The sequence below is a fragment of the Parasteatoda tepidariorum genome, chromosome 11 (genome assembly GCF_982258835.1).
Source record: "Parasteatoda tepidariorum strain Cologne lab strain chromosome 11, Ptep-v5.0, whole genome shotgun sequence".
In the NCBI taxonomy this organism is placed as follows: Eukaryota; Metazoa; Arthropoda; class Arachnida; order Araneae; family Theridiidae; genus Parasteatoda; species Parasteatoda tepidariorum.
In genome coordinates, this window is record NC_141765.1 from 22,990,060 (window position 1) to 23,001,548 (window position 11,489).

At 28.2% G+C, this 11,489-nt stretch overlaps 2 protein-coding genes across 9 annotated transcripts in view; one reads left to right on the forward strand and one right to left on the reverse strand.

The window, feature by feature from the left end:
* LOC107452613 (uncharacterized) overlaps nucleotides 1-3,471 on the forward strand; it is a 106,614-nt gene extending 103,143 nt beyond the window's left edge. For all 6 annotated transcript variants that reach the window (XM_016069140.4, XM_016069141.4, XM_071187642.2 and 3 more), the window contains exons 19-20: nucleotides 15-149; nucleotides 2,173-3,471. In XM_016069140.4, coding sequence (XP_015924626.3) covers nucleotides 15-149; nucleotides 2,173-2,253 — 216 coding nt within the window. In that variant the 3' untranslated portion in view covers nucleotides 2,254-3,471. The remainder of the gene's footprint in view (nucleotides 1-14; nucleotides 150-2,172) is intronic.
* Nucleotides 3,472-6,139: 2,668 nt separating this feature from the next.
* Nucleotides 6,140-10,989, reverse strand: LOC147801261 (chymotrypsin inhibitor-like). Of its 3 annotated transcripts, none has more exons than XM_087154684.1 (3): nucleotides 10,895-10,989; nucleotides 9,643-9,755; nucleotides 6,140-6,377 (listed from the first exon to the last, which is right to left on the reverse strand). In XM_087154684.1, the coding sequence occupies exons 2-3, from the start codon at nucleotides 9,695-9,697 to the stop codon at nucleotides 6,172-6,174; spliced, it is 261 nt and encodes an 86-aa protein (XP_087010810.1). In that variant the 5' UTR covers nucleotides 9,698-9,755; nucleotides 10,895-10,989; the 3' UTR covers nucleotides 6,140-6,171. The 3 variants fall into 3 exon arrangements, with proteins under 3 accessions (XP_087010810.1, XP_087010809.1, XP_087010811.1); XM_087154683.1 differs by having other exon boundaries at nucleotides 10,877-10,989; XM_087154685.1 differs by having other exon boundaries at nucleotides 9,643-9,767; nucleotides 10,877-10,949.
* Nucleotides 10,990-11,489: the final 500 nt, after the last annotated feature.

The following is an 11,489-nucleotide window of genomic DNA, read 5'->3' on the forward strand; positions in this document are numbered from 1 at the left end:
TTCAAAATTAACAGGTTTTGAATCTCCAGAGTTGTGTTAAAGTAGCAGAAGATTTTGTTTCTCCAGAAAGTGTGAGCCATAGTTTTTTTCTAACCCAAGAAATCAGAAATTTATCTGACAATTTGATTAATTGTGAAGATAGACTGCAAGTAAGTATTGAATATGAAGTTTTAGATATTTATTGTTTTTAAATTGAGCTTTAGCCTCCAAAACTCTCTTATATGGTTGTCATTTAAGACAAACAGTGAACTCCTGATTGCTTGTAGACTAGAGTAACAAATTCCTCAGCTAATCTTCAAATTGGTTAAAAGATTTTTACCCACATATATTTTATTGTGATAAGACCAGGGCTGTTAAGAATTAAAGTCTGAAAAATTTGCTCTACTCCAAAAAAGTTCTTTTGACAATTTAAATTATTATTTATCACATTCTAATATTTTTTAGCCTATGTGTAACTTAAGTATTGAAGAAGAACACAAATTGTTGAAACTATTGAAAACTTGGCATTAATAAATGAATTATTAATAAGTTATCTGATAATTTAATCAAATTTATTTAGCTAAGCTACTAAGTTAATTAAAAAAATTGTGCAACTGAATTTAATGTATCATAAGTATCAGTTTCGTGGCTCATGAATATTATCTAAATGTTTTTTTGTTATACGTTTCTGTATGTGCAAATTAGTGTGAGTGAGATTTCGATGTCTAGTTTTTTTTTCTTATAATAGTTTTACACTATGTCCTATGTGAGATTTTGATGTCTAGTTTTTTTTCTTATAATAGTTTTGCACTATGTCCACAATTTTTAAAAATTTATTTCTACAATTGTTAATACAGTAGGAAACCGATTATTCGGAACGATCAGGACCATCGCTATTCCGGATAACTGATTTTTCCGGTTTTCTGAATCACTACAAAAAGTAGTTTTTTTTATTGTTAAACCCAACTTAAAAAAAAAATATTTGGAAATCTTGAAAAAACGAAGTAATACACTAATGATTATTTCCAAAATGATGCTGGGGTAAACATCTTTCAAAAAAGAAAGAAAAATCCTAAAATCTTATGAGGAGAAAATTTTTTTTATTTTTAAAAATGTCGGGAAAATTTATCGAATTTCGTTCCGGTTTTTTGGTTTTCCGGTTTTCTGATTTCCGGATAACGGGTTCTGTACTGTACAAAATGTAATTTTAGATAAAGTCGTACATACTCTAATTGTACATAAAAAGATATTATATATAATTTGAAACTGAAATGTACGAATTCGGTAGAAATTTTAATTGAGTGTAAGTTGCAGTCGAGCTCTCGGGAAAGTCGGAGTTGAACATTTTAACAACTGACTCCTCAGCCCTGGTTAAGACAACTCTTACTTATTTGAAGCAGAAGGAAGGACGTGGGGTGTCTAGATGAAATATCAGATGTGATTATCTCATATTAGCAAAATAGAATTTGACATGATCTCATGCGGACAAAATGTAGCTGGAAAGAATTTCTTTTACAACAAGCATCAATAGCTATTAGAAATATAAATGGTCATTTTGTATTTTATTTAATACTCAACCGTGCATATTCATTTAGTTGAAGATCTGACAAAACCTGGTTCTTCAGCTTCCTTCCTTTTTTCTTAGAAACTCAATGATCAAAATTGCCTAAATTATAATTTGTATCGTAAATAATCATTTAGCTTCAAAAATAAATATTATTTTATGTAAAATAAAATTAGTTTGGAAGGCAAATTATTATTATTATTATTATTTTTAAAATTTGCCAAAACCTGGTTTACTCCTTACTAACTATTCTAATTTATTCAATTCTTTCCATATTGTAATATAAAATCTTGAATAGAGGTTTAAATCAATATTTTCATTTTTAAAACCTGTCCAGAAAGTGAACTGTGATTAATTAAAACAATACAAGAGTAAATGTAAATTATTTAAAAAATATTGTGATTCAGAATGAGAATCATTATCAAAGTATAATTGAGGGAAGAAAAAAAGAAAGAAGAAATTCTAATTAATATCTATTGAGGATTAAGTAGTATCAATGTTGCTTTTCTTTTAAATTGTCTTTTTTGTTTGAAACTTGTCACATAAATTTATTTAGAATCATTTTATCTTTTGCTGTATAAAATCTTATGCAAATTTTGCACTCAAAGAATTTTATATTATAATTTCAGATTAAAAACATCATTTATCATGCTGTGAAAGATGCTTTAGCTTTACTGCAGTCCCATGATCCAGAGGAGTCAAAAACCTGAAGGAGAATTATTTTAAATTTGTGGAATTCTAGCTCATTCAGAAAACTATCTGAAACTTTTGCACACTGAGAATATGTTCTGTGATTTTGTCTACTAAAGTTATGGACTCAAAGCAGAGCTTCAAATTAGGGTTCCTTCCTGCAAGCTTTAAAATGTTCGATAGAAGTCTGCTGGTTTCAGATTTTAGAAACATTTTAAGAGTGCTAGGCATAGCAAACTCAAGCCGGTGGAAAAAATCTATAAAACTGTTTTTACACTGTAGATAAAAATCTTTCCAAGATGTATTTGTAGACTTGCAAAAACTATTGTTTTCATAAGGAGTGTGAACTGCTCATAGGATATTATTGTTTAGAGAAAGACATTTTATAAACAGTGAAAATGAAAAGGATTTATCTTGATGTTTTACTCATTTCAGAGCATGTATGCGATTTGGTTATTGGACACTTATTCACTTCAGTTTCAGTGAACAGGCAAAATTATTTGACAGCTATATAAAGTTTATTTAATATTGAACTGAATGATTTTCTATGTGTGTTTATAAACACTGTCAAAGCAAATTAAAATATTATGCCTTAAATTTAAATTGAGATCTGGTATATTTAATTTAAATAAAACCTGTTGACCAGTTGTTGATTTAAAATATTTAATTATGTTAAGTATAAGAATGTTTGATAGAATTCAAAATTTTAAAAGAAAGTGTATGCTATGAACATGTATGCCTGACTGCTTTTTTGCTGCAGAGTTTAATACTTTTTAAAGGTATTGAAAAAAAATTTGTTTTAAAGTTGTTGAACTAATTAAGTATTTATTTAAACCTATAACTATTTCCTGTGAAATTATATATATTTATATATGTATGTGTTTAGCGTACATATAGGTATATATGTGCAATCAATGTTGTAAAGTTGTGACCGGTTGAATGTGTATTGTTCTTGCCTCCATGAATTGATGATATTAAAATGGATTCCAGATAGGCTTGGTTTACATCTTTTAAACTTTTTGTTCAGAAAGACATTTCTCATTAGCATTACATTTTAGTTCATTGTGTACATATTTTATAACAATATTTTTATATTGGAAATGTTTTCTGTACAAATGTGGTTGTCTATTTTTGTTTCAAATTCCATTTATATATATACACTCATACATAACTTTGTATGTGCGTATATATTCAACTACAGTATTGCTGATAAATTAAAGTGCCGATGTTAAATTGGAGTTGTGCATTTGTTTTTATTAATACTGAGCGGTTAAATGCCTGCAGTACAAATTTTATTGATCTCAATTTAATCTAAAATTTTCTTGGTGGTTGAATTTCTCTCTAGCAAATATATTGCCAAGTCGCTGACTAAATTCTTTTAAAACTTAGACCAAGGCCATGTAGCATATGAACAAACCCACAATACATTATTATATCAGAGGAACATTTGTCTTATTTCTAATAATAATAATATTTTCCCAAGTTCAAAACAGTTTATTGGATCTTTACTTCCAAATATAAATAAAGAATGACTTAAAAATATTTGAAAAAATCTTAAGGTTGTGGTTTAGGATAGTTGCTACTTGTTAGTGTGGTTTTGTCCATATGCCATATAAATTTTCAGCAACTACTTTGTAATAAATACATTTTTCCATTAAACATTGAGACCAGCTACTTTTACAAATAATATTTCTTTCCACCCATATTTTGTAACTATAAATTTACAGAGTTAACTAAATGCTCAAAAATTTTTTAAAGGAAGATTCAATGGCATAATATTGGGAAATGAGAATATTAGTTACATACGGTGTTAAAGTAGCAAATTTTTCAAAGGAGGATTGCTTGAAAATAATGTGTAGAAAGGAGCATGGGCTTGTGAAATGGTTATTTTGAATTTATGCTGTTATTTGGAATCCAAAAGAGTTATTGAGGATGGGAATACTTGTGAAAGTATGTGGTTTTGGTATGGCATGTCAAAATTTCTTGCAGCTCTCCTACAAGCTATGATACTGCTCACAGAACTTTTATATCTTCTTTAAAAGAGCGAATGATGAAAAACAAGAAAATCAGGCTTAAAAAATGGAACTTTTTTTGATGAATTTGGTTTCTAATCATCAAAATGAAGGGTCTTTAACCATCAAAATAAGCCCTAATCTGGAAAATGTGGTCTCAATTGTTAAGTTAATTGTTATGAATGGTCTGAAGTTAGCACCCATTATTTTTAATTTCAAGTTTTTGCTCTTTTATCTCTATTTTTTAAATTAATTATGCGAGTCAAAAAATTTTCCCCACATAATTATGAATTCCGTTTATCCATAGATAATTTCATGGAAAATATAACTTATAAAGATAATTTATTTTTTAAATACAATCATTGAAAAAAACTTTTGAATAGTAAGGTTTTTCAACAAATGTGTACATTTTAAATAATTTAATATTAAATGACAAAATGTAAGCGAAATTAGCCAAATGTTTTCTTAACAAATTTTATTTTTAAAAGAAGTAATATTTTTTATTTGTCAGGAGGAATTAACTTATTTTGTTCGAGTTTTGTCATGTAAAATAATGTATTTTAAAACTAAATAAAAAATTTTATGTCTTACGATTCTGTAGTTTTTTTAATCTAATATTAAATTAAATAATAAATATTACAAAAGAATACATTTTGCACATTTTTATTTTTGGCTAAACAAGTTTTTTTTCGTTCCTTTTTTTGGTTCATTTAAATGGTTTGAGAGAGATGGCAAATTATGGAGTAAGTGAAGTTATATGTTCGTCAACTCCTATAAGTAAATTGGGACCCTGTTTTCTTGATTTCAGCGACCCCACATTATCTGAGGATTTAAAATCTGTTAGAAAGTAAGAGGGAAAAAATGATTTTTTATATCGTTTTACGTAATTTAAATTATTGTTAGTACAAATTAAATACCATATTAAATTTTAAATTTACAGGTCGTTTGTAAATCAAGAGAACGTTATACTGCAGGAGAAACTTTCCATAATTCTGTTTCTCCTGCACTAGTAATTTAAAGTATAAAAAAAAGAGTTGAGGTAAACCATGAAGTTTCAAATGTAAATTTTTTTTCTTCAAAATAACGTTTTTCAAATGTTTTTTTTTTCCTTTCTTAGAAATAACATGTTTGAAACTTCGGGATTTACTTAAACTCACTTTTTTCTATACTTTAAATTTTAATTTCTACAGTAGGTAAAGCAGAATTTTCAATGAAGTGTTTTTTTTTTTTTTTTTTTCGGTATAGCTTCCACTAAGATTGCATTTTAGTTCTTGAAAAAAATATATCACCTTAAATAACTTTTGTTCAAGTGAAATTATTTAAGGTTTTAAAATTTGTCGAAAATTAGGTATGAGGAAAAAGAACAGATTTTTCATGTCAAGTTAACATAACCTAAACTATTTTCAGTACAAATCAAATAGCATATTTAATTTTAAATTGAAAAGACGTTTTTAAGGTGTTTTTTCTTTTTTTTTTTAAATAAGACGCTATACCACGCGAGAAACTTTTCACAATTCTGTTTCACTTGCAAGATATCACCTGAAATGACTTATGTTCTAATGGTAAACGTGGAAATCCGATTATTAGATTAAAAGTTATTCAAGTTGATTCGTTTTTTTTATTGTGGCAATCCAACATCGTCATAAAACCGTCAAGAAAAAGTTTATTTATTCAGAGAAAGGACTTTTTTTGTCGAATTTTGTAACTTAATTAATAATTAGCACATTTAAACCATAATGATCGGCATTAAGTCGTATATATCCGATTATTAGAACAAAAGTTTTTCAGGGTGATTTTTTTATTTCGCACTGTGGTCATCGCTCGTTTTTGTGAGAAAGAATAATCAGTGTTCATATTTTAAGAGTAAATGAAAGAGTTAAGACACAATGCACTGTTATTTTCATTGAAAAGAAAATTTTTTTTTATTTAGCACTCTTCTGGTTTAACACAGTGGCCATCTGATTCTCTGCGAACTGTTCCATGAGGACATCCACAGCCTATGATACATTGCATGGTACATGGGCGAACAGTCTTGTGGTTAGCACAGGTATCAGGACATGCTGAGTAGCAAGTATTAAATTCTTCGCCTTTGCTAGCGTCGCAAGATTTTTTTAAGTCATCCAAGTGATCAGCTGCAATTATTAAATACAGATTAGTCATTGATTTCATTTTTTAAACAACACGTTTCTAATTAAACTCCTCTTGCATTTTAGAAGTTCTTATGAATGAATTTCATACAATCTGTCAATACAAAAGACAATTTGCTTCAGCATATATAAAAATAATATTCACAGGAAAATTAAATAACAGATACAGTTTGTCCGAAAAGTATGTAAATTTTCTCGAGAAACAAGCATAAAATTAAAATTACGTCAAATATTTTCAAAGATATATTTAATAATACCAAACTCAACCTCTTATCCTCCTTTTCCTGCTGCTGAAGTAGGGGTAACTTCGAAAATGTTAACAGGTTACTTTATTTTCTATTGCAAATTTGGATTCTCCAGAACACTATTACTTCAACGTAACGTGCAGGTTTTTGCATTTTGGTTGCAGGTATGGCATTGTATCGGACAAAAATTAAAAATACATAAATAAATTGTTTAAAATGGAGAAATACAGTCGAACTCGTTTATAACGAGCTCGGATTTAACGAGAACTCGGATTTACCGAGGGAAACGAGAATATTTGGTTGGATCAATGTTAAGTTTATGGAACAGAAGTCGCTTTTAACGAGCAAGACCCGGTTTTAGCGAGCAATATTTTTCTGTCTTGCAATCTTTTTTCTCATCTTTTTTTCAAAATGATAGTAATGAAAGTATGCTGACAAACAAATGAAAGTAAGCTGACAAACTATTTTAAATATGTAGATTAATGAAAAAAATAAATGTTTTGGTAAGAAAATTTTTTGCTGGCTTGGGGTGGGGTTAGTTGTCACTAAATTAAGATAAGTATTTAATTAAATTAATTAATGTAATTAAAGTAAGTAAGTATTAATTAAATTGACTCAATAATTTGACCTCCCAAGCCCCCCCCCCTTCTCTTCTGGTTGCACGTCTGCCTTAAGAACCCGTTTATTACGAGCACTTGGATTTAACGAGTACATGTTACGGTCCCTTTGTGCTCGTTATAAACGAGTTCGACTGTATATGTTAAATTGAAAAAAATGACGAAGCTCGAATTTGATAAAAAGAAATCTACATTTTAACTTTTTAATCTGAAAAGTGCTTTAAATCTTTTGTGGCAATTAAAATTCCGTTAGTTGAAATTAAAGAACTTAAAATTCCATTAGTTGCGTAATAAATTCAAAAACTAGTATAGTATATAACTATGCATTTTACAAGGATTTTTTAAGACAGTTTCCTAAATTAGAAATCTATTGATAAATTGTTGGTAATTTTTCTTTTATTGTATTTTAAAGCAAAGTAATCGACCTCTGCTACAAATTATGTCATACTTTTATTAACTTTAATACTAAAAAAGGCTTAATATGTTAAATTTCTAAAATATTTACTATTTTGCATTTAAGTCTGTATATGGGAAATATAGAAAACCGTATTTCACGCTAATAAATTTAATACTAATGAAGAAATTTCAACTGTATTCGCCATCGCATATTCGACAGAATATCTGAGATTCTTAAAAATTTTTGCACCCAAACTTAGACAGACCTTATTGGACAAAATTTTTTTCTATATGTTATTTACTAAAAAAAAAATCTTGCTGCATTAAAATATTAAATTGGATTTGCGAGAAACACTTCAGGTATCTTCCTTGTGAGATAAACAAAATATGCATGTTCACTGTTAACAATATTTCTCAATGTTAATAATAACAAAAACATGGAAGATGTTCACGATGCAGTGCCATAGAGGAAACTGATTACAATTAATGATTTTACATTACTGAGCAGAGCGCCATTTGTTGAGTTTTAGAAATTATTATTAACATTGAGAAATATTATTTTTAGCATTGAGAAATATTATTAACATTCACTGTGATATAAATAATAGGGGCATATTAGTATATGCGGGTTCACTGTGATATAAACAATGGGGACTTATTAGTATGTGCATGTACATTGTGATAAAAAAAATAGGGACTTATTAGTATATACATGTACACTGTGATCTAATCTAAACAATAGGAACACATTAGTATGATATATGCGTGTACTGACACGCAACCCTATAAACAATAGGGTTGTTGTTGTCTTATGCGACTTGTCAATACTGACAAGCCTATTTTAAGGGAGAGTGGTGCTCTTCTTATTTTCCATTGGTGCCATCTATGGCCAAGAATTCGACTTCTGCCACACACATACGTCACAGCCCTTTTTGAAGAGAGGATACATTCTTGTCTTCATTCTAGTTAACAATCTCCCACAATGCACTGCGATGAGGTTCCGAGTTGAGGAAGCATTTTCGTCATATATTTGAGAGCTCGTATTTTGTCACAAATCGCGTGATTTCGAAACGAAATTGTCTTCAAGATTAACGAAATACAGCTCAAGGATTGCTGAATTGTCACAATTGAGAGTTTTATTTCTGAGAGTGAACAGCGTGTTTCAAATACGGATGCTGCAGAATACCAGTGGAGTAGTTTTGGGGAGTGTTACCGTTAAAGTGTGAAATCCATTGTTTCTTAGAATAACTAGGGATTTCATTAAATAACTAGACAAATCAATTAAACTACATAAAATTATTGAATTCTTTGATTTAACCAAGTATTCTATAGAATAACGATTACTTCACAGTGAAAGTAGGAAATATGGCACTCTAAAGTTCTTTGAACCGATTCTAGCTGCTTTTAGTCAGTTTTGAACATCTTATAGCTGCTTTGCAGTATCGTGTGTGTGTGTGTGTGCATGCTTCATTCCGTTGCTTTTGGACGTAATTATTACTATGATCAACAGTAAATTATATAATCAGCTTTTTCTTATTTTTTATCAATTAATCATCCGTAATAGAGATAAAATGTATTTTTTGGAGATATTTTAGCTATTCAAGATCAATCAAGTTATAAAATAACTTTTAAATTTTTTGTTTGTCACTTTAACGGTCTATCATTAGTTATTTCATAGAATAACTAGGTAAAGCATGGAATTTTTCATCTGTTATAAACTTTAACTGACTTGTCTAGTTATTTCATGTTCAGTTCTACACTTTAACGGTAACATGTATATCAAAAGGAGATAACCCTACTCGAACATACATTAAAACTACGATACTAAGTGTCAGTGAAGTTTGTAAAAATTAACCAAATATTACTTTTTAAATTTCTTTTTGTTTGACAACGAGTTATTGGCCTGGATAACCTTAAGTAACCCATTTAGTCTACCCTTCATCTACATAAAATTTAAATTTTGTTGGAACTTACAGGAGAAAACAAACTTACCTTGGCATGCTATAACAAAGATAGCCAATGTGAAAAGTACAAAGCAAGCCTTCATCTTTGCAAAGTTATGTTTTGATCTAACAGTAGATTCTGTAATTTGTTTCAATCTGAAACTTCAATATATACTAAATTTTAATCGTAAAATACCATTAATAATTTATTATAATCTAAAATACAGCAGAAATGAAAAGAGTGATTAAAATTATATAGTTTATTGATTCCGCTGTTCGAATTCCCATTTTATATTATATATAATCCATATATATCCCATTTTATATTATTTATATTGTGTATAAACATACCTTAAACTTAATGACTAATCTTTCAACGACCTCTAAAATTCAGAAATGCATTCTTAAGAATTTTTGACGGAATTATAGCATTAAATAAATAATAGTCATTTTATGTGTTTCACTAAATCTTCTGTTCTTTTTAATCATGTTAGTTTAAATACAATGCACAACATTTTAATTAGATTTCGCCTTAGTTAATTTTTTTTATGAAAAAGAGTCTTAAATTCGTGCAAGTTATAAATTTTTAAGAAGGTAACATACAGAAGGAAATTATTAAGGCCTAGAAATGCCTGTTTAACCCTTTGATACAAATGAGACACCGGAGTCCATTATATATATATATATTTTTTTCTTTGACGCTCTAATTACAAAAAAAAAAAATATATTTTGATATTTATTATATAAAAAAAAAACAGTCTAATAGTTACTAAAAAATCTGTAAGAATTATGGTTGTACTAAATTATAAAATGCAAAAAAAAAAAGAAAAAAAAAGTAGTTCGAATTTTTTTTCCATTTATATTCCATGTCGAATAATCGATTTTGTAAATTACAGAAATTTCAAAGATAAATAACTGTTTCTCTTAGATCTAAATAATTGCTAATAATAAGTTATGAAAAATGATCGTTTGCAGGTGAACCGTGTTAGGAATATTTTACCTTTAAAGCAGAAAAAGACAACGGTGTTTCACGCTGTATTACATAACCATAAATTATCAAAATAATAAAGAAATTTTTTTCACTAATTTTGAGATAAATTAGTACAGAATAATGAAAAAATATGAAAAATATATTTCATAAAAATCCTGCGTCAAAAAAGTTTAAAACACTATCTTGAAAATTAGAGATTTCGTAAGTTGCAACTTGCTGATTTCGATTCCAATTTTTTTAGAAATTAAAAAAATAGTATTTTTGCGCAGAAAATTTATAATTTTATAATTACTGGATAAAGGATATTGACCTCTTCAACTTATTATAATTTTTCGGATCTTTCACAGACACTGTTACATTATTCCTGACAGTGGAAATTTAAATCTTACTGTTATACAGAACAATTTTTTCTAAAATTATATCTTATCATCTCCATGTTATCTTTATAGATAACAGAGGTAGAAACCTCTGTTCGGAAGAAAAAGAAAGTACGTTGACGATCTATCTATCCATCTATCTATGATGATCTCTTTTTCTCTCTATAGATATATAATATACTCCCATCTGAAAAAAATGGATTAGAATAATACAGGAATAACCAAATGAAACGCCCTTATTCTCCTGATTTTTAGGTTAATTTTTTATTTCAATTTTCTCCACGATTTTTAGTTTTTAACTAACTCTTACTGATTGAGTATCATTTGTCAACAGAATACCTTTAAAAAATGTCCAAAGTAAGGGATTCGCTTTATTGCGCTGGGTAACTTTTAGAATTCTAAGAATTTTTGAAATTGAGACATTGAAAATTTTGAGAAATACAGTAATGCTGTTAGTAATTTTGGATAGGTAATTTAGTACTGTATAACGTGTGTTTGTTTTTAATTTTAAAACATCTAGTTTCCTTA

Bases quoted from the DNA above. Each gene is read 5' to 3' on its own strand.
- LOC147801261 (XM_087154684.1), bottom strand. From the start codon at position 9,697: ATGAAGGCTTGCTTTGTACTTTTCACATTGGCTATCTTTGTTATAGCA. The intron at 6,378-9,642 runs GTAAGTTTGTTT...TAATAATTGCAG, and splicing joins CTTTGTTATAGCATGCCAAG to CTGATCACTTGGATGACTTA.